The sequence below is a fragment of the Bufo gargarizans genome, chromosome 1 (genome assembly GCF_014858855.1).
Source record: "Bufo gargarizans isolate SCDJY-AF-19 chromosome 1, ASM1485885v1, whole genome shotgun sequence".
Taxonomy (NCBI): Eukaryota; Metazoa; Chordata; class Amphibia; order Anura; family Bufonidae; genus Bufo; species Bufo gargarizans.
In genome coordinates, this window is record NC_058080.1 from 209,903,605 (window position 1) to 209,927,367 (window position 23,763).

At 44.5% G+C, this 23,763-nt stretch overlaps 1 protein-coding gene across 1 annotated transcript in view; it reads right to left on the reverse strand.

Moving 5' to 3' along the window:
* Nucleotides 1-3,659: 3,659 nt before the first annotated feature.
* Nucleotides 3,660-23,763, reverse strand: part of LARP1B (La ribonucleoprotein 1B) — a 68,329-nt gene continuing 48,225 nt past the window's right edge. Inside the window, exons 16-19 of the mRNA XM_044301076.1 lie at nucleotides 22,362-22,506; nucleotides 11,838-11,947; nucleotides 11,537-11,664; nucleotides 3,660-5,991 (exon numbers count right to left, since the gene is read on the reverse strand). Coding sequence (XP_044157011.1) covers nucleotides 5,839-5,991; nucleotides 11,537-11,664; nucleotides 11,838-11,947; nucleotides 22,362-22,506 — 536 coding nt within the window. The 3' untranslated portion in view covers nucleotides 3,660-5,838. The remainder of the gene's footprint in view (nucleotides 5,992-11,536; nucleotides 11,665-11,837; nucleotides 11,948-22,361; nucleotides 22,507-23,763) is intronic.

The window sequence follows — 23,763 nt, forward strand, 5'->3', positions numbered from 1 at the left end:
ATATATGATCTACAAGGACACCCAGATCCTTCTCTACAAGTGACTCTCCCAGTGTTACATCACCTAGGACATATGAAGCACGGAGATCATTACTACCAAGATGCATAACTACATTTACCCACATTGAACCTAATTTGCAAGTTGGTGCCCAAATACTCAGTGTCCAAGTTAGCTTGTAGTTTATGGATATGTACCATAGACTGTACAGTACTACAGTCGTGGCCAAAAGTTTTGAGAATGACACAAATATTAGTTTTCACAAAGTTTGCTGCTAAACTGCTTTTAGATCTTTGTTTCAGTTGTTTCTGTGATGTAGTGAAATATAATTACACGCACTTCATACGTTTCAAAGGCTTTTATCGACAATTACATGACATTTATGCAAAGTCAGTATTTGCAGTGTTGGCCCTTCTTTTTCAGGACCTCTGCAATTCGACTGGGCATGCTCTCAATCAACTTCTGGGCCAATTCCTGACTGATAGCAACCCATTCTTTCATAATTACTTCTTGGAGTTTGTCAGAATGAGTGGGTTTTTGTTTGTCCACCCGCCTCTTGAGAATTGACCACAAGTTCTCAATGGCATTAAGATCTGGGGAGTTTCCAGGCCATGGACCCAAAATGTCAACGTTTTGGTCCCCGAGCCACTTCGTTATCACTTTTGCCTTGCTCCATCATGCTGGAAAATGCATTGTTCTTCACCAAACTGTTGTTGGATTGTTGGAAGAAGTTGCTGTTGGAGGGTGTTTTGGTACCATTCTTTATTCATGGCTGTGTTTTTGGGCAAAATTGTGAGTGAGCCCACTCCCTTGGATGAGAAGCAACCCCACACATGAATGGTCTCAGGATGCTTTACTGTTGGCATGACACAGGACTGATGGTAGCTCTCACCTTTTCTTCTCCGGACAAGCCTTTTTTCTGATGCCCCAAACAATCGGAAAGAGGCTTCATCGGAGAATATGACTTTGCCCCAGTCCTCAGCAGTCCATTCACCATATTTTCTGCAGAAGATCAATCTGTCCCTGATGTGTTTTTTGGAGAGAAGTGGCTTCTTTGCTGCCCTTCTTGACACCAGGCCATCTTCCAAAAGTCTTCGCCTCACTGTGCGTGCAGATGCGCTCACACCTGCCTGCTGCCATTCCTGAGCAAGCTCTGCACTTGTGGCACTCCGATCCCGCAGCTGAATCCTCTTTAGGAGACGATCCTGGCTCTTGCTGGACTTTCTTGGACGCCCTGAAGCATTCTTAACAATAATTGAACCTCTTTCCTTGAAGTTCTTGATGATCCTATAAAAATTGTTGATTGAGGTGCAATCTTAGTAGCCACAATATCCTTGCCTGTGAAACCATTTTTATGGTTCACCCTCCTTTTAACAGGTCAAGTCTGCCATTTTAACCCAATCAGCCTGACAATTGATCTCCAGCCTTGTGCTCGTCAACATTCCTCACCTGAGTTAACAAGACGATTACTGAAATGATCTCAGCAGGTCCTTTAATGACAGCAATGAAATGCAGTGGAAAGTTTTTTTTGGGATTAAGTTAATTTTCATGGCAAAGAAGGACTATGCAATTCATCTGATCACTCTTCATAACATTCTGGAGTATATGCAAATTGCTATTATAAAAACTTAAGCAGCAACTTTTCCAATATTTATGTAATTCTCAAAACATTTGGCCACGACTGCACATAGCTTAGTGTCATCTGCAAAAATAAAAAATGGTGCTTTTAATCCCGTCCTCGATATCAATAATAAATTAAAGAAAGGGCCCAGCACTGAACCTTGGGGTACACCACTTATAACCCGGGACCATTCTGAATAGGAATCATTGACCACAACTCTCTGGACTTGATTTTTCGGACAGTTTTCAATCCAGTTACAAACTATACTTTCTAAGCCTATAGACCTTTTTTTACCAATTAAACGTCTATGAGGGACAGTATCAAAAGCCTTAGCAAAAATCGAAGAACTCTACACCCACAGCCGCCCCTGTCTCGGCTTTTACTCACCTCCTCATAAAAACCAAGTCAGGTAAGGCTACTTTCACACTGGCATTTTGGCTTTCAGTTTGTGAGATCCGTTCAGGGCTCTCATAAGCGGTCCAAAACGGATCAGTTTTGCCCTAATGCATTCTGAACGGAAAAGGATCCTCTCAGAATGCATCAGTTTGCCTCCGTTCCGTCTCCATTCCGCTTTGATGTCAGTCTTACGAAACTGAGCCAAATGGATCCGTTCTGAAACACAATATAAATTAATGGGGACGGATCAGTTTTCACTGCACAATATAAACGGATCCGTCCTCCACTGACTTTCAATGGTGTTCAAGACGGCTCCGTCTTGGCCATGTTAAAAGATAATACAAACAGATCCGTTCTGAACGGATGCAGACGTTTGCATTATCTGAACGGATCCGACAAGTTCTGTCCTTGGTAAACCCATGTTGGCCATCACTTACGATATTATGAAAAGTGGCGTATTCCTGTATATAGTCCCTGAAGAGTCCTTCAAATATTTTTCCCAACACAGAAGTGAAGCATGCTATTTTTATTTATTTATTTTTTACAGATTTTGTTAAAGTTTTTTGTATATATTTCAAAGGCTACCTCTGACCCCTCTTTATTGCCTTTTTACAGTACCTGTAAGCTATGTGGGGTTGAATCTTATCTATTTATACTTGTTGCCTACAGGAATACATTTTGCAGTGTAATTACCCATAGTGGATTTAAAGCTCTCCCATTTATCCTCTGTATTATGTGACAATAGCTGCTCCAAGTCTATGCCCTTTAATGCTTCCCTCGACCTGGAGAAAGTGGCCTTTTTAAAATTCAGTGTTTTTGCTTTTTATAGTTGAAGGGGAATATAATTATATTGTGGTCCCTATTACCTAGTGTTTCACAAACAGTAACATTTCCAAAAAAACTACCAGATCCAACAGAGCATTGCCCCTAGTGTGATCTTCTACAAACTGGCCCATAAAGTGGTCCTGCAGAAAGTTGAGGAATCTTCTCCCTTTTGCGGTTGAGGCAGAACCATGACCCCAGTCAATGTCTGGGAAGTTAAAATCTCCCATTATGACCACTGTCTGCTCCATTTGGTTATACATTTACATTTCTATCTCCTCTGTGATATTAGGGGGTCTATAGATTACACCAAGTATTTTTTCAGTGTTTATATCCCTTCGAACTTCCACCCATAAGGTTTCCACATCCTTATCCACAATTGCCTCTTTCACATTTGTCTTCAGATCACTCCTCACATACACACGCTACCTCCTTTTCTGTTTAAAGACTTTAAAACCATGAATATTAACATCCCAGTCGTGAGAAGAGTCCAGCCATGTCTCAGCCACACCAACTACATCTGTGTTTTTCGAGTACCATAGCATTCAGCTCCCCCATGGTGCTTGCTAGACTTCTGGCTTTTGTGAACACACATTTTAAATGACTACTTAATTTCCCACATTCATTCAGTTCCCGGAAAGTGAATATTTGAGTGATAGAGATATAACTGATCGAGACCTGCTGTGTTTTTTTTTCTCGTAAAACTGAACAGATAAAAATGAAAAAATGATGCAGATGTATATGTGTGTCCATAGTCCATAACAGCAGAATTTAAAGAAAGTTATCAATGGAAAAATAAGCAAGAGTCAGTCAGTTGCAGAAAAATATATTTTTTATTTTTATTTTTAAAAATTGCGACAATTTCACACATTTTGTCACTTAATTGCAAACCAAATCATTTATGCCTCAGTCATTTCTATATACAATTAATGCAGACATACATTTCTCAGTTACATGCAATATAAAGCAAGAGTTTAAAATGTAAAGAAATACTCCATGAACCAACTGTATTTACTGGTTTAAGACATTGAAAGTCAAAAATACATTTGTAAGATAACTGTGTGGTGTGCGATATACTAGAACTTTTAAAATGAATGTCCACCCTTTAACACCATTTTATTATTAGGTCTAATATTCTGCGCTGAATGATTTCTTAACATATCTTCATACCTGGTAAATAAAAAGAATAAAGAAAAAAGAATAAAGAAAAAAAAAAAAAAAAAAAAAGGATAGCCGCTTGCACCCATCACTACATGAAGCTTCACTTACTGCATATTCGGTCACTATTGAGTTGAAAGGGGTTGGACATTTTAGGTTTAATCCTCTCAGGTGGATTTAGATGGCCTGATGGGGCAGACAATTATCAGGAAGGGAACATACGTTCCTGATAACTGCCTGCTTGTCAGTGGAGGGGAAGAGACGCATTTACATGCAGCAATCACCTCCACTGTATGGAGACAAGCGATGGGAACTGCCATTGTTTGTCCTCAAACAGATTTATTGTTCCTGGGCAGAATAGAGATTGAAGTGTCGACATGGAGGATGAATTTGCCTGATGAGACTGTTTTGCTTGTTCATTGGGTGATCTGCGGCACCTTTAAACAGTTTGCTCAATGTATGACTTTGTACCGTACTGCAGATGTGATCGTATAGGTCCCCCGACTGCCCTGGTATCAGTAGTGTAAACGTAAAGGCCGGGCATCCTCCACGTCTATAGGATGCAAGATTGCACCTGCGATGTGACCGTTTCCTCGGGCTGTTCTGGAATTCCAGTACTTCAGCACAGGTGGTTAACAGCAAGTATATTAGTCCGGCACATGCGCAGATACAAGAGATTCTGTTACGTGAAAGCTGTACATGCACCTGATGTGTCCACATGCCGTTCAGCTCCAAAGTACTAGCGACCAGGAACAGCTGTAATAAGCAGTCACATGAACATGACCACCGCCAGCTTGCATCCTATAGAGGCAGAGGATGCCCAGCCTGTATGTTTACACAGCCAATACTGTGCAGTAAGGGCCTTCTCTATCACAGATGGGGGACAGTAACTAGTCATGTACACTTAAATTCAGCAAACGAGGCCGTGTATAGCATCGTTAGGCAATGAAGTCTAAATTGGCCAACCCCTTTAATGAATAAACAGTATAAAATACACTCCTACGTTGCCAGTAGCCAAATTGTTATCATTTAACTCCTATTTTTACGCGGGGAGGTAAAACGCTCTATTCTAGAGTCTAAAAATAAGAGAAACTAAAATCAGCACCTACATGTTTAAACAAAAACAAAGCCCTATTTTCTAGGGAACATATTCACTTTAACACACAAAAAAAAAATTAAAACTATTAAAATTATAGAAATATTTTGTTAAAAAAAAACAAAAAAAAAAAACACACCTCAAAATAAAAATAATCACAAGTCAAGTCTGCATGTGAAAATTATGACCTATGGCTAGCCCATATTTCTTACTGAAAAGAATATCAAGCAACACTGCATATGAAATATAATTGACTAACAAGAGATAGTCATTATACATGATTGGCATTAATTCTGATGATATAGCAATGTTATTAAATATTCTTATAGAAATTACGTCATTTAGATTTCACATATTTTAAAGAATCTATGATGAAAACCACGTTACCTTTCCAAAGCACTGCTGTGATTGTTTATGGAAATGTGGTTCTCATTATCAAAACAACTGGATTTCCAAATGTAACTGCACTTTTAGGATATAGAGGAAAAGTTGTGGGCCATGAAGGTAAAATTATAATGTGTATAATCCATACAGAGATTGATCCTCATTATCATAGGAGGTCTAAGTAGTTAGAACTAGACACACTAAGAACTTCATTGCTTGCCCTGGTCATGCTGCTCAAGCTTCCACAAATATCACAAGCACTTCAAGCAAAAAAAGCCCTGGATTATCAGTTAGCTTGGGTGTAGACCCCGGAGTCAATTTTTCTAAATGCATTTTCTCAGGTCTTAACCCAGCAATCGACTGTCTACTTGTGGGTACCCTGAGAATGCATAGCAGATGATTGTTTGGTTGTAGCACCCGTCTTTGAAGACCCTGAGCGGTGCCTGCGACGGCCAGTCTCTTCATTTGCAGAATTTGATGGCTGTCTGCGTCGTCCAGATTCTTCAGCTATTGGTGGCTAAAAATGTAATAATGCATAATTATATAGCGGCATAATGGGAGTGAGGGTCCTGCTCTTCTCTGGTCACACAAGTAATATATGACTCTTATGTTAATTTGCATAATAGGCGGGAAGTACAAAAATGCATAATACTTATTGAATTCGTCTGCAAATGAAATTAAAAGTGCAATTTATATCTTTAGGGTGACACAATGAACATTTAGAAAGGCTCAGTGAGGGTAGCATAGTAGAGGTGACAGGTTCCCTTTAAAGGATGGAGCTAAGCATGTCTGACCACCTCAGAGAGGTGGACAGAGAAAAAAGGAAAACAGCAGCAGGTGGCAGTATACAGTATATTTTCAAAAATAACCGTGGCTATACCACATTTTAATAGGAGTACCATACACTGAAATATTCATGATGTTACAGACAGGGGACAATCATTGGTATTTTGAAGTAGTGCAGGATTGATGTCACAAGAGGAGGTAGATAACTGGGTGTCGTCAGTGTAGAGAAGGTACTAAACAAAGTCTGCTGATAGTTTGCAAATATGGACTGTGTAGCGTATAGAGAGAAAGGAGGAGCACCTAGAACTGAACCCCGAGGAACAGCAATAGAAAAGAAGAAATTGAACTGAAGCACAGCGTAGGACGAAGCAGAGGGAAAAACAGACGAGTATACATGTTATTTTGAGCGCTTTACAGGAGGTTACATGAGTTTATATAACTCTGATAACCCCTTTAAAAGGGAACCTGTCACCTCCAAAAACCATCTGAAGCTGCCAGCAGTACCTGAGAGTAGCCAGCAGTGCGTTTGACAATCGTTTTGTTCCTGAAGGCAGATGCGGCAAAAGCTCTGAAAGCGTTCCTTTATCCCCTGCCGGTGCGCTTCTCTAGACATGCTTGAAGTTAAGGGGGCAGCGGCCTCCTTGCTTCAAGTCAAGGTAACCACGCCCCCTTCCCTGCCCCTTTGCTATGACTGACAGCCGGCAGTTTGGCTGGCTTTGCGGAACTCTCTGCATAAGCGCCGTCAGTCACAGCGAAGAGGCAGGGAAGGGAGCGTGGTTACCTTGACTTGAAGCAAGGAGGCCGTTGCCCCCTGACTTCAAGCATGTCTAGAAAAGCGCAACGGCAGGGGATAAAGGAACGCTTTCGGAGATTTTGCCGTATCTGCATTCGGGAATAAAACAATCGTCAGAAACACACTGCTGGCAGCTTCAGATGGTTTTTAAAGGTGACAGGTTCCCTTTAAGGCCAATCAATTGAAGCATGCAGAGAATAAGCCATCACCTAATGCCACAGAGAGAAAAATAGATCCAAAAGAAAAAAAAAAAAAAAAAAAAAAAAAAAAATCGGTAGATATCTAAATGCAATGGTGATTACTCTATCAGAAGATCATTTCACACTTTAGAAATTCCAAAAGTCCAACTGATGGCATACAGAAGAAATACATTTTCGAGAAGAATAAAAATTTTGTTGAATGTGCAAAACTGCTCCATTAAGATCATCTGCCAATGGAATATGGCAAAAACTAAGACTTATTATTTACAGAAGAATTAAATTCTGGGTAAGGTTTGGAACTGTGCCACAATTAAGGCTACTTTCACACTTGCGGTCGGAGTTCCGTTTGAAGGCTCTCACAAGCAGCCCCGAATGGAAACGTACAGCCACAATGCATTCTGAGTGGATGCGGATCCGCTCAGAATGCATCAGTATGGCTCCGTTTCGCTCAGCAGGCGGACACCCGAACGCAGCTTGTAGCGTTTTCGTGTCCGCCTGGCCGTGCGGAGCCAAACGGATCCGTCCAGACTTGCAATGCAAGTCAATGGGGACGGATCCGTTTGACGTTGACACAATATGGTGCAATTGCAAACGGATCCGTCCCCCATTGACTTTCAATGTAAAGTCAGGAGTCCCTATTAATATACCATTGGATCGGAGTTTTCTCCAATCAGATGGTATATTTTAACTTGAAGCGTCCCTATCACCATGGGAACGCCTCTATGTTAGAATATACCATCGGATTCGAGTTAGATCGTGAAAACTCAGATCCGACAGTATATTCTAACACAGAAGCGTTCCCATGGTTCCCTGAGAACTGTGTACATAACTGCCCCCTGCTGCCTGGCACCACCCGAACTCTTACAGGGGTCTGTGATCTGCACAATTAACCCCTCAGGTGCCGCACCTGAGGGGTTAATTGTGCGGATCTCAGCCCCCTGATTGGGTGCTGCCAGGCAGCAGGGGCCAGACCCCCCTCCCTCCCCAGTTTTAAATTCATTGGTGGCCAGTGCGGCCCCCCCTGCACTGCCAGCAACTTGGCCAGTTGAGAGTTCGGCTTGCTCATAACTGGATTGCTGAGCACATGGAGATGTTTTCTGGCCACATATTCCATTATCGATGACTTGCGACAGGGTGGGGGAAGAGGAGTCTGAGTAGGAGAACCAGTAACTAATGAGGATGATGACAAGGACACTGTAATGGTTGTGGATGCAGCCTGGTTACCACTATGAAACTGGGAGAAGGAGGACAGACTTTTCTCAATTGCTGGCCACTTCTATTTTCCTACTGGATCTGGTGAGGCCACCTTATATGCGTGGAACGGCATGACATTTTAAAAATAAGACCATTTTTACTAACAGCTGTCCAGAAGTAGTAATACTATGGAGAAGAATTAAATTTAGGTGAAGGCCCAGAACTGCACCACATATGCCACAACTAGGTGGTATGGCAGCAACTGCACCGCCAGCGACTTTGTACACAAGCCAATTGCTGGTCGCAAATAGTTTTCTCATGGCCACGCATTCCATTATGGATGTCTCAAATTGCAGCAGATGAATCTGAGTAGGACAAGTAGCAGCTGATGATGATGATTAGGACACTATAATGCTTGGGGATGCGGTCTGGCTGCCACAAAGAAGAGTGGGAGTAGGACAGACTTGTTCCAATTTGGAATGCTGGCCAATTCTTTTTTCCTCACAGGATCTGGTGATGCTGCCTCCTCATGTGCTGCAACAGAACTCTGATACTTATGTTTGAATGCCCACAGCTTATGATAATCCTGCAGATCTTGCACACGGCTGTGGTTTTGAGTGTCAGCCTTGTGAATAAAAACCACCATATGGGACATACACAGCAGTTGAGCTTGCTCTAAGTCCGGATGGCTGGTGCTGCTACAGCCGATTGCACTACTACCCACATTCTGACAAGGCATGGGTCTTTCATTTTGCACTGTTTACTACTGAAAAGTCTTTGCAACTGGGCTGTAACTGCATGCTATCTTGTATAATACGATGTGTTTAACAACAGGGGTATATTGATAAACCCGAGTGCGCTGAAAATGCCCAATTACAAACGATAAACTGAGATTTTAAGAAAAAAAAGGGGAGGAGGAAGAGTGTATGAACTACGACAGAACTTGCCAGCAAGACTTCTGTATTAACTATGAAACACACAACTCAAACTGACCAGTCCCTCACTCTATATGCCAAGCTCTTCTGATAAAGCCCAAAAATCTACCCAATTATATCTCCCTGCTTCCTCCCTATAGTTTGTCCCTAGTATAGCTTGATTACTGGCTTGTTTGCTTTGCAACTGCTTTTTGGCAGACACAGCCACAACACATGTTCTGTCGCAAGTGAAACACAGAATGGCGTTCTATTGCATTCTCAGCAGCATGACCTGCCAGAATTCGCCCCCGGATTAGCTGATCAGACTTTGTCAGCCTCTGGGCCAACCAGGGAAGTCCCTCCCACCCTTCCAGGGTCATTTGATCCTTCATCTCGTTTTCCCCAGCAATTTTTAAAGTAAAATGGCGCTAGGTGCCATTTTCTTCTGCAATTGAGGCTCATTGAAATATTCCAAAAAGAGGAATTGCTTAAAAACAAAAAACAAAAGTTTTATTGTTAAATATGCACTTTAAAAAGGGGAAGGGGAAGGGGGGGGGGGGGGGGGGGGGGGGAAATGGCACACTTTATAACAGGGGAAGAAAGCAGTAAGAGGGCCACACTATGGGTGTAAGGGATCCTGATCATCAATACAGATCACCACCAAATAACCACCAATGAATTATTATAATAATTACAGGCAATAACCTTTAAGCAATAGATGTTGAGAGGCAAATAGGGTGACAGCACTTCACCACTATATCAAAGGGGGCCAACGTGCATCATATGTCATACATTTCCGCGCATCATACATTTACAAAAAGCACGTGTATGAAATATGATCCCTTTTGGCTTCTTGAGCCGGCGCAATGTGCTGCTGTTCGTAGCGCTTACGTGGTTGCCGGCTTCATGGCTGTGAGAGGCGTTCCCCATTTACTGTTAGGTAGGTGGAGCATGGGCTTCAAATGGTTTAGATTTCGGCGGCCGCTTCACAGACATCATAGTGCCGAAGCGCTGTCCCAAGTGAGAGAGGGGGAACGCGCATATGAGTTTCAATATACACTGGTCTAAGGCTGCTCAGTTGTTAGGTGGTTACAGGGTGGTCTCCTGATGATACCTTCTGTAGAAACGAGCCAGAGACACACAGGTGTCGGTAACTTTGTTTAGAGCAGTTTAACAACGTTTAGAGCCGGCAGATTCGTCTCTTTACTGTGTGGTCTGCAACGGCTGCTCAACAGCTGGTGGCACCAGCGTGAGTGTTGTAGCAGCGCAAGTCTGTTTCTCTCCCCCCGCCTGTGTTTTGAATGGCACAGGGGCGCTGTGTATTGGGGCTGTGTGTACGGGGAACGCGTGTAAGAGGGTTGCAGACCACACTGTTGATACTATTGGGTGACATGACCTATCATATCTAATAGGACTGTTCACCTTTTAGTTACTAATACAGGGGTGGAATTCAGAGTGGTTTTTTCTTGGGTCACACCCAAAGTGTGGCCCTCTTACTGCTTTCTTCCCCTGTTCTACATTGTGCTATTTTTCCCCCTTCCCCTTTTTAAAAGTGCATATTTAACAATAAAACTTAGTTTTTTTTGTTTTAAGCAACCTCTTTTTGGAATATTTCAATGACATACAATAGGGTTGCATACGTTATAAATCTGTAATTGAGGCTCAATTTCAATTCTACATTAACCAGTATGTTTTAGGAATGTGGGAGGAAAAAAAATTGCGATCCCCACTCAGTAGGGGCAGCACAATTAGTACTGCGCCTAACAGCAGGGAGGTGACAGATTCACTTCAAGTTCCCAACTAGTGATAGGCGAATTGACTTATCTCCTCAACAAGAGTTCTTCACCTGCAAGGGGCTGTCCCCGCTGCTGAAATATACTCCCCCTGCAGATTGACAGGGCCGGGCAAGATGTCCAACCCTGTTAATCAAGTTTTTCAGCATTGCTGATAGCCTCTTGCAGGTGAAGATGAATCGATTCGCTCATCTCTATCTCCCAACCTAACTAAAAATCTCCAGTATCTCTTAGTACCGACATATATTACAGAACAAGGCGCTTAATTGTCTGAAATAATTCTGGAAATCCATTACATGTTTTTAACCTATTACCATGATAAAGTATAAAGTATGATGTGAATATTTGATGAATACGCCCACAATAAGAACAGTTCACTTACATCAACTCTGAAGTCTTCCAGCCTCTTGAACTTGCTCAGATGATTCTGTAATGTAGGGTTTACAGGCACATTTTTGGTTTGAGCATATTTGAGGAACGCCCAAAATTTCTCTAACCCATATAGCTGACCTATTAAAATAGAAATAAAACTAATGTAAGGCACACTGAATAACTGTTCTTAAACTGTGCTGTCATTAGATTTTTGTAAGATATAGATATATTCTGGATTATAAATGTACTATTGAGATATGGCACTCACATTGCAGATAGTTGAATCAAAAATTAAAACCTCAGATTATTACCAGTTTCATAATCTTTCAGAGTCTCTTCTTGAAAATCCTTGAATATGTCTGGTCTGAATTTCTTTTCCAGTCCGTAGCTATAAAATCTGAACAGGCACTCCAGCCCATACCTGTATGCAGGAGAAAAGTATTAATCTGAAATGCATACCGAATGATCCTATAAACTGAGAAAAGATCTAACACTGTATGGCTCTAGGCCACCATCTAACAAGATCATCAAAGCAACCTAAAAGTAGCAATCATGCTAATGGCACAGTCTCTACAAAAAATATGGAGCTTTGCCTGGTAAACAGTGAAGGGGACATGGTGTTTTTTCAAACAGGTGACAGGTGGGATTGCTTAGACTAGGACACCCAGCTCTCGAATATTGATGGTCTAAAGAAAGGTGATCTGTGTTGAATCCTCCGAAAATTCATTAGCTAAATTAACATAACTGCTAACACCATGGTATCTACTACATGATGCTGTTCTATGAAGATAGGGAACACCGGTATTATGGGTATTTTTCACCAGCGTTTCCATACAGCCATCGTACACTTATGGCACTCTGATTGGGCAGGTATAGAAACTGCACCCGCTCGATCAGCAGCCTTTCTCCTTATCAAGCCATATACAATAGAAAAAAAAAAATATATTAAATTATCTACCCTCTCAGATGAACACCATAAAAGTAATAAAATTGGCACTAAAATAGCCATTTTTCGGTCACTTTGCCTTGCAAAAAGTAGTAGCGAGCAATCAAAAAATTATGTACCCCAAAATGGTACCACTGAAAATGTCCACATCCTGAAAAAAAAAATAAAAAAAAAAATAAAAAATAAAAAAAAAAATAATAATGAGCTCCTACACAAGACGATGGGCAGAAAAATAAAACAAATTTTGTGTCGCTGTTTTCTGAGAGCCAAAAGATTTTTGGGGAAAAATGCTTTTATTGTGCAAGATTGGAAACAATAAACATATTTGATATTGCTGTGTCGGTAATGACCTGCTGTATAAAAATATCATATGATCTACCCAAAATGGTACCAATGAAAACATCAACTAATCCCACAAAAAATTAGCCCCCCATAGGCAGAACATTTTAAAAAATATGGCTCTCAGAAAATGGCAAAACAAAAACTGCATTTTTTTTGTGCAAGATTGCAAAAAAATAAATAAATAAAAAGTTAGACCTATTCTGGATCACCACATCTGTAAAGATGATGATCTACATGATTCAGGCTACTTTCACACTATGGTTTTTGCTGGATCTGGCAGGGTTCAGCAAAAACCCTTCAGTTATTGAGAATACAACCGTCTGCATCCATTATGAACGGATGCGGTTTTATTTTTTCTTTAACATTGCCAACACAGATCAGTCATGAACTGACAGATTAGTTTTCTATTGTGTCAGATTGTGTAAATAAAAATAAATAAAAAAAAATAAATAAAAAAATAAATAAATAAAAAAAACTAAAAACTGGGGAGGGCAACCAAACGAACGGAATGCATTTTGGAGCACTCTGTTCTGTTCAGTTACGTTTTGTCCCCATTGACAATGAATGGAATCAAAACGGAAGCATTTTTTTTCCCGGTATTGAAAGCCTACAGTATGACCATCTCAATACAGGAAAATAGAAATGCTAGTGTGAAAGTAGCATTACGCCATCAGATGAACGTCGTTAAAAAAAATAAAACTTTTTTTGTCACTTTGCCTTACAAAAAGCATAATAGCGAGCAATCAAAAAGTACTATGTACCCCAAAATGGTATCATTAAAAACGTGAACTCATCCCGCCAAAAATGAGCCCCACATAACATGATCGGAAGAAAAATAAAAAAAACATGGCTCTCAGAAAATGGCAACAAAAACAGGATTTTTTTGCATGCACTATATTTTGGTGGTGCGGCCCATCTGATGCAGATCATGGACCCTATTCAAGTGAATGGGTCCGGGTCCATAGACGGCGGGCACATGGTCAGTGCCCGTGCGTTGTGGACTGCAATGGGCATGGCCAGCACACGGTCATGTGCATGAGGCCTTAGCAGAAAAGGTTACTAAACCATCAGTAAAGAGTTTGGACTCCACCAATCCAGAGTCAAATTTAAGGGTATTTACTAAAATGTTTAAGCCACTATTGTGGCTAGCTGCTGTAGACCTCAGTTTCTGGTGCACAGACTGTAAGAAAAGGAGATTTTTTTGTGAAACTCACCTGTAAAATCTCTCTCTCGTCTTTTCCATTGGGGGACACAGACCATGGGTATAGCTTAGGCTACCACTAGGAGGAGACACTATGCAAATAAGAAAAACCAGCTCCTCCTCCACTGGCTATACCCCCATGCTCCAACAGGAGGACCTCAGTGCGTGCAAAAGCAGTAGGAGAAGGAGACCAAAAACCAACTATTAATAAAGAAAACAGAACCGAGGAATACCGCCATCAGGCCGTTAACCATAAGGTCCCAATAGCTAGCTCCCACCCATTCTTGTCTGTTACAGGAGGGGTTGGTTCTGTGTCCCCCAATGGAAAAAACGAGAAAGATTTTACAGGCGAGTTTCACAAAAAAATCTCCTTTTCTCGCCCATTCCATTGGGGGACACAGACCATGGGACGTCCTAGAGCAGTCCATGGGGTGGGAGACCAACACCTCCAGAGGGAAAAAGTCCAACGGTTAAACAGGAACCACAGCCTGCAATACATTGCGCCCTAGGGCAGCATCAGCCAACGCCAGAGAGTGCAGCTGGTAGAACTTGGTAAAGGTATGTAAGGACGACCAGGTGGCCACCTTACAAAGTTGTGATGTAGAGGCTCGATTGCGCTTAGCCCAGGAGGCCCGCACCGCCCTGGGACCGATGGGCCATGGTAATAGTCGACCGAATCCACCAAGCCACAGTGACCTTGGAGGCCGCCAGACCCTTACGAGGTCCCTCGGGAACCACAAAAAGGGAGTCCGAGCGGCGAAATGGGGCAGTAACCGACAGGTACACCCGCAAAGCACGGACAACATCCTGAGAATGGAGAGCGCGCTCCTTGGTGTTCGCCGGAGCAGGGCAAAAAGAGGGCAGGATTATGTCCTCATTAAGGTGGAAGGCGAGACCACCTTGGGCAAAAAAGAAGGGACTGGGCGCAGTACCACCTTATCCTTGTGGAAGACCAAAAAGGGTTCCTTGGAGGAAAGGGCGGCCAGCACAGATACCCTCCTGATAGAGGTGATGGTCACCAAAAAGACCACCTTCCAAGTGAGAAGACTCAGGGAAATGTCCCTCAGGGGCTCAAAAGGAGCAGGTCTGGAGAGAAGACAGAACCAGGTTCAGATCCCAGGGGGGCAGGGGAGGGACATACGGAAGGACTAAATGCACCACCCCCTGTAGGAAGGTCCTCACCAGACCGAGCAGAGCTAGAGACTGCTGAAAGAAAATAGCCAGAGCAGAGACCTGACCCTTCAGAGAGCTCAGGGACATTCCCATCTCAAGACCCGACTGGAGAAAGGAGAGGACCACCGGAACGGAGAAGCGAAGGGGAAAAAACACCTAACTTCTCACAAAAGGCAGGAAAGGCCTTCCAGGTACGATAGTATATCCGGGAGGAAGCTGGTTTCCTGGCTCTTATCATGGTCCTCACGACAGTCTGAGAAGCCCCTCCTCTTCAAGAGGAAGAGGCCACAGAACGTCTGCCAGCATCCGAGTGACCTCCGAGAACCAGGCGCAGCGAGGCCAAATCGGGGGCGATGAGTATGGTCGGGATCCCTTCTGCCGCGACCCTGCGAAGAACCTTTGGGAGTAGAGGCAGTGGTGGGAAGACAGAGCAGCGCGAAAGTCTTGCCACGGAGAAACCAGAGCGTCCACACCGTACGCCTCCGGATCCCGAGCTCGGGCCAGGAAAGTGGGAACCTTGTTGTTGAGCCTGGACGCCATCAGGTCCATGTCCGGGCGGCCCCAACAGCGACAGACGTCCTCGAATACGTCCGGATGCAGAGACCACTCTCCCGGATCCACCCTGTTGCGGCTGAGGGGGTCCAATGAGACAGAGCGGAAAATTGCTCTGAGCGCCAGTATTTTGATCGGAAGGCGGGCTTCCTCCTCTGATCACACCCCCTGAACCGTCCAAGCCCGAAGAACGCCACCCCAGCTCAGGAGACTGGCATCGGTGGTGACGACTGTCCAGGAGATTGGGAGGAAGGATCTCCCTGAAGCCAGATTCTGAGGGGACAGCCACCACGGGAGTTCCATGCGAACCCGAGGAGGTAGGCGGATCTGAGAGTCCAGACCCTTCGATGTCCTGTCCCAGAAGGACAGGATTGCCTGTTGCAGAGGCCGAATGTGAAACTGGGCAAAGGGGACAGCCTCGAAGGAGGCCACCATAAGCCCCAGAACCTGCATGCACTCCCTGATGGAGATACACAGGGAATGCAGAAGGCGAGACACAGATTCCCGTATCCGTGAGAACTTGCAATCCCGAAGGAATACCCGGGCTGCAGTGGTGTCCAGAATCATCCCCAGGAAGGTCACCCTCTGGGAAGGTTGGAGAGAGGACTTCGGGAAGTTGATCAGCCAGCCGAACTGCTGCAGAGTCTGAACAGTGATCCCGACGCTGACTTCGGCCTGGGGACGAGAGGGAGCCTTTATCAGTATGTCCTCCAGGTAGGGCAACAGAGATATTCCCCTGGTGCTAGGAAGCGCCATGAGCGGCACCAATACCCGCGGAGCTGTCGCCAGCCCAAAGGGAATGGCGACGAACTGATAATTAAAAAATTGAAGTGGGGCACTCTCTATAAGTAAAAGGATATTTTATTAAACATAATATATAATAGAGTAAGTAATTTACACAAAAAAAAAAACGACAATGATATGAAATTCGACAATGTTATAAAATTCAACAAGGGGTATAAAATTTAACAATAATGTAAATTCAGCAGAGCATACTGGTGGTGAGGTTAGAATAATATCAACATGAATAAGATCCCAATATACGAATAATTAAAACCATAAGTTCGGATATTCGATGTTACTCGAATACTGTATTGTTCACTGATAGTAATGCGTTTTTCCAATGCAGAATTTTAGTCTTTTGGAATAATCGCTTGTTGTCGATTATACTAGTCAGCGTGTAGTCAATCCTCTGGCATATAGATATAATTTTTCGGTGCGAAATACTGGTAATATAAATAATCGCTTGCTACCGAAATATAGCCAGTTCTTTAGTGCATGTAAATTCCTGTGATCGAGAACATAGGCATGTATGGCCTTAAACAGTCTATGTAAACGAAATTTCGACTGCTTGTGCGCACAGTGGCGTCCCGCTGTATTAGTATAGAAAGCGATCGCTTGGATAGGATATGCACTGTCTTACCGGAGGTCTTGTACTGGACAGTGGGCCCTCGACTCGGCGTGTAATCTATTGGATCCTGGTCTCAAAGGCTGTTTGTACGAACTTTATTTTCGCGCCAATAGGTTGTTTGGCTCCACGTGGGATTGATGTATTTTGTATGATGGCGGTTTTTCGCTTTAGCAGTTCGTTGTACTTATGAGTATGTCCAGGCCTCCTCAATCTGGCAATATCCTATTTCTTGATGGGGGGACATTAATACCAGACGCGTTTTGGGGATTTAAGACAATGACCCCTTCCTCAGTGGTTAACATCCCCCTGTTCCTATTTCCCTTTTATAGTGGGTAAGGAATATCTAAAGAACTGGTCTGGAATCCGAACTTTTTTGGGAATTGGGATCCTTAGATGTTGTTTCTTACTTTAAAAGCATGTTTTAATAATATTATTCAAATATACATTCCTCATCTTAAATTTCTAAATATAAAATTATATAAATAGATAAAAAACAATAAAAATGCAGAATATACAAAAACTTTAAAAAGTGGTGATAGCAATCAAATGCATAAAAGATCTTTCATACAATTGTTTAGCACCTCCTTTAGGATCATATAGTATAAAAAACGCATCAGTATCGCATGCGGTTTTGATGCGATTCCGGTGCGTTTTTACTGGAATTTTGATAGTCTTCACAAGTTCTTCAAAGGAACTGATTTATAAGTCCCATCTGTCTTGCAGCAATTTAAAAACAATGGACAAAAGACAATTTTGTTTTTCAAGAGGGGGAGACAATTTCTGCAATGTATTCAATTCGAAAATTCGCTTTGTTTCTAAACGTGACATTTTCTCTACACGATTCCCACCTCTCCAATCCTTTTGTACTTTGTCTATTGCTGTGAACCTTAAGCATGAGGGGTCTTGATTATGTATTGTTTTAAAGTGATATGAAAGGGAATGATTTTCGAAACCTTTCTTTATGTTGTCAATGTGTTCTGCGAAACGTTTTTTTCAACGTTCTCGATAATGACAGCCGCCAATGACGAAACGCAGGAATCTGTGGTGAGATTCTGCGATAGAGACATGCAGATAGGCGTCCCGGATGTCCACTGATGTGAGGAACTCCCCTGGAAGAAGAGAAGCAATAACTGAGCAGAGGGATTCCATCCGGAACCTCCGCACCCGCAGGGACTTGTTTAAGAGCTTCAGGTCTAGGACCAGACGCACTGATCCCTCCTTCTTTGGCACTGCAAAGATTTGAGTAGAACCCTGTACCCTGTTCCTCTAGAGCAGGGGTGCACAACGTTTCCTGGTTGGGGGCCACATTGCTAGACTAAACCAATGACGAGGGCCGAAATGAAAATTTAAAGGTGTATTAACAACTGAAATATTGTACTTAGGCATATTGAACACACATTATATACCATTAATGTCTAGTTACACTTCAGGACTCCCATCTAATGGGAGAAATACCTGAAAAATATATATGAGCAGCCACAAGACATAGGCATACATGTCTGTTACCAGATGGTTAAGGGCCACACAGAATGGTATCAAGGGCCGCATGTGGCCCCCGGGCCGCAGGTTGTGCACCCCTGCTCTAGAGGAACAGTACAACTACTCCCCGGTCCAGAAGGGAAGAGACCACTTGTAAAAGGCCCGAGGCTCGGGCCGGATCCCCCAGGACCAGAGATGGGAAGAAACGTTCCGGAGGTCTGGAAGCGAATTCTATCCTGTAACCAGAAGTTACAATTTCCAGGGCCCAGGCGTCTTATACGTGAGCTCTCCAGACCTGCTGAAAGGAGAGCAGGCAGCCCCCCACCGCAGGCGGTGGACTGCTTGGGAGCCGCGGGGCGGGCAGAACTCCCTTGGAATTGTGCCCGCAGGCGCCAGGAAGGTTGAGGCTTAAAGGAAGGCTTCTTGTGGGAGTCCTGAGAGCCGCCGGAGGAGGCGGCTGACGGAGACCTGGAGAAGGAGAAGAGCCGAAAGGATTGGTTTCTAGAGCCAAAGGGACTAGCTCTGAAGGCGCGCTTGGATCTAGATTGGGGCAGGTGTGTGCTCTTGCCCCCCGTAGAGTCAGAGATAATCTCATCCAGCTTAGCACCGAAGAGCCTGAAGCCCGCAAAGGAGAGGTTAGTGAGAGAGCACTTTGAGGAAGCTTCAGTGTCCCAGACCTTCAACCAGACCTCCCTGCGCTGCGTGACCGAGAGGGCCGAAACCCGCGCAAAGAGTGCTGACATCCAATGAGGCCTCACAGAGGAATGTTGTCGCTTGGGACATCTGGAGGACGAAGTTCAGGGTGTCCGCAGAGGCATCCTGCTCCGCGAGGTCTTGATGATGGCGCTGCAACCACACCGAGCGCGCCCTGGCTACCCAGGCCGAGGCGAATGCAAGCCGCAGACCTGTGCCCGCCAGAGTAAAGATGGCTTTGGAAAGTCTAAACGCCTGTCAACGGAGTCCTGTAGGGAGGACCCGTCCAGGACTGGTATTGCTGCATTTTTAGCCAATCTGGCCACCGGCTGGTCGACCTTAGGAGGAGAAGACCACTGCTGCACATTATCTGCCGGGAAAGGATACAGAGTATCCATGCGCCTTGTGGCAGAAAAACTGTGATTAGGGCGCTCCTAAGCCTCTTTGAAAGAACCTTGGCGAACGCTCCATGAGTGGGGAATGTGACAGCCTCTGGTGCACCACCCCTTCTGGAGTGGAAAAGGGGGAATTCCTGGCTACTAGCAGAAGGAGGTTCCCCCTGGATGTCAAAGGTGTCACAGACCGCCATGACCAAGTCTGCCACCATGGTGGAGAGCTTAGGCGAGGGTTCCGGTTCCGTGTCCTCGTCAGAGCCGGACCTTTCCCCTTCAGACCTGCAGTCCCCGCTGAGGGGGAGACGCTGAACACGCCTCCAGGCGAGGGGGAGAAGCAGAGTCATTGGAGGAGGGATGCTGCTGCGTACGCTGCCTCTTAACAGTCGAGCGCCCTCTGTGAGGGGCACCGGGAGGTGGAGCGGTACTAACCACAGGCACCGCAGGCGGTGGATCCGTGGCCGCCATGCGTTCCATAAAGGCCATGGCCGCGCGCGAGACTTGGGCCAAGTCCGCGGCCGCCCTAGCTATGGCAGAGACCCAGGAGGGCTCCGCGGGCTCCGAAGGGGCGGAGGAGGGACTGAGCTGGCTTGGTGGAGGGGGAGGAGGAGGTGGATGATCCTGTCCCAAGGCAAGGCAAGAGTCACAGGAGCCTGTCACCGATAGTGGCAAGCAGCAAACCTTACAGGATCCCAGTGAGACCTGAGGTGTCGCTTTAGATTTTTACAGCTTTGCTGAACACCATTTGTCCTACCGTGACCTGTGAGGAGCTGGAGTAGCAGCCAAGAGTGGATGAAGCGCTGAGGCAAAGAGGAAGCGCCGGCGCAATAGGTTCTGCCCCCCAGTCGCGTCACCGGACAAATTTGCGTGCACTCCAAAATGGTGCCCGCCGTGCAGATAAGGAGCCCTCCGAACAAAACGAAAAAGGCGCAGCAGCATGGCGCTGCGAATAGCCACTGCCCCAAGAAGGAATCCCTCCTCCATCACCCAGCAGGCCCTCCCAGATCCACAGGTAAGCCCTAAAGAGCAGTATCACAGTGTGAGCACGGAGGGAGAAGGAGTTTGCAGGAGCTGTACTTATCTGAGTCCTGCAGTCTTCACCCTCTGTTTGGGACCAGCAGGGGGGCCACCTCTTCAGTCATCTGGCACAAGGAGTGGCAGTGCACTGGAAAGAGGGTAGGACTAGGTGACCCCGGATCTGGTAGGCCACCGGAGCTGCAGGTTGAGCCCGGTTCCACTTATCTTCTGGGGGGAAAGGGAGGTAGCCTGGGACGGTCATTCGACCCCGGCGCTCGCTCCGCTGAGAGACCAGGGACGCACCATGCGACCTCTGTTTAGAAAAACAACAAACAGGAGAAGAAAAAACTACAGGGACAACCCTGCAGGAGTGTCACCTCCTTATCCGACACTAAGCTAAAACTGGGGTCCTCCTGTTGGAGCATGGGGGTATAGCCAGTGGAGGAGAAGCTGTTTTTTCTTATTTGCATAGTGTCTCCTGGTCTGTGTCCCCCAATGGAATGGGCGAGAAATGGGACTAATTTATTAAGAGATATCTGACCCTGAATGAGAGGTCTCTAATTTATTAAAACACATAAGGAACAAGACTGACATATGGGAACATCAGTCTAGATAAATGCCGCTTGTTGTGAACAAGTGGAGGAAATTCAAGTCAGTCATTGCCCTGCCAAGATAATCTCTAAGAAACTAAAGGCATTTCTCAAATTAGCTAATGTTAGAGTTCATGAGTTTACTATCAGGATGACACTGAACATCAATGGTGTGCACAGCAGAGCCAATGCTCTCCAAAAAGAACATTGCTGCCTGTCTGCAGTTTGATAAAGATCACCTAGACAAGCCAGAAGGCTATTGGAACAATGTTTTGTGGACGAATGAGACCAAAACACAGCTTTATGGTTTGAGAAGCATCCTGTTTGGAGAAAGGAAAACACTGCATTCCAGTATAAAAACCTCATCCCATCTGTGGTAGTTTCATGGTTTGGGACTGTTTTGCTGCATATGGGCCAAAACATATTGCCATTATTGATGGGAACATTGAATTCTGAATTATACCAGCAAATTCTAAAGAAAAATATCAGGACATCTTTCCGTGAGCTGAATCTCACGAGAACATGGATCATGCAGCCAAGACAAGAACCATAATCACAAAAGTCATTCTACCAAAGAAAAGTTAACGAGGACCTTTCACGGTTCCGGACATTATCATATAACTAGCGGGTTGTGTAGGGCATACTGATGGCATGTTATTGCCCTTACTAGTTTCTCTATGCGTTGCTCCGTTTGCCCGCTGTGCCCTGACACTGGTTTCTGGCCTAGTATGTAAATTCATACCAACGGTACAGGGAGGAGGAGATGGCCCTGTTTCTCAAGGGGTGTCTCCTTCTCCCTGGCTGTGAGCTGTCCAATCGCAGTAGAGAGTGTCACAGCCAGGGAGAAGGTTAGCTTTTTTTTCTCCCTGGCTGGGACACTCTCCGCTGCGACTGGACAGAGGGAGCTTTATACATGGCTTTGGTTTAAAAAAAATTTTTTAACACAGTCCTGCCTACAATTGGAATTATATCAGACAACCCCTTCAAGGGTGTGGTTCATCATCCACGAGTAGTGTCCAAGAACCGCCCCACTGCTTACCTGTAGCCATCTCTGGCTTCTTCCACAGCAAGATGTTTAAACTCCTCATACATTTTTTTGTTGAAGTGATCTCTGAGAAAGAAGGACCAGAAACGGAATAGTGTGTTCATCTCTGGTGACTGACCGATGCCCAGCCTTTTTTTTTCTGATTAAGAAAAAAGTTGGATATAATGTATTCTGGTAATCTGTAAGTATATAAAAGTTTAATTTTCATATCTGGTGAAAGAGTTCACGAGTGGGGTAATTGGGCCAAAAATCTCTCCCCCTTTCAGGCTAAATCGAAACCTGTTGCGTCATTAGTCATGTTAAATCACAAAAACTGTACTCATGAATACTCGTCATTTTATACATAGGTCGTAGTGTTAAAGGGATTCTGTTTGCCCGATTTTCGATACTGAGATTTTGGTATCCTCATATTAGTCTCCTTTATCTCATTAAAAATATACTAGTTTTACCCCCACCTGTCGTTTCATTTTTGCTAAAAATAGGTTTTATGTATATAGTAATTACCTTCTTAACGTGCCCAAGGGGCTGTCCCTCTGATTGTTTGTGCCCAGCCGCGCATGCATGCGCCGATCACACTCGATGAGGCTGCTCCCAGGACACTACGCAGGCCCGGACGTGTGCGACATTGGTGCATGCGCGGGACTATGGCGCACTGGAAAATAAAAATAAAAAAAGTCCGGAGAGGAGTTAATAAATTGACAATGGGGCGGCGCTGGGCTTAGAGATCAGGGGCGCAGTTGGGCACAAACAGCCGGAGGGACTGTCCCTTTTGTTTTTACACAATAAAAGCACACAAAGCTATGGGGACTGGGTATTGCAGATGTGCTAGCGGCCATCGAGCAACCCATGTCCTTAGTTCTATACACAAAATTAAGGTGACAGGTTCCCTTTAAGTGGTCTAATTGTAAGACAAGGCTGTTATTTTGGAATATAATTATCCCTGCCTTAATGACAGGTGGAATATTTAAAGTATAACCGTAATAACTAGATTTTTGTACTTACTGTAAAATCTGTTTCTCTTCTGTTCATTGGGGGCGGACCATAGGTATAAATTGCTGCTAGGAGGCCGACACTAAGCACACAGTTTAAGCTCCTCCCTCTTCAGCTATACCCTTCATACAGGGACTGGCAGCCATCTGGGACAGATGACTCGAACAGCTCGTACCAAATCCAGGGTATGGCACAACTGCTCCAGGAGGAGGAGACGGGTCTGGACAAATCAGTTAGTGCAAAAGCAGTAGGAGAAGCCAGACACAAAAAAATTACATTATGTACAAACCCAGAACCACACAGGACCGAAAAGGCACAAAAACAAAAGAATGGGTGGAGGGCTGTGTCCCCCAATGAACGGAAGAAAAACAGATTTTACTGCAAGTACAAAAATCTAGCTCTCTCA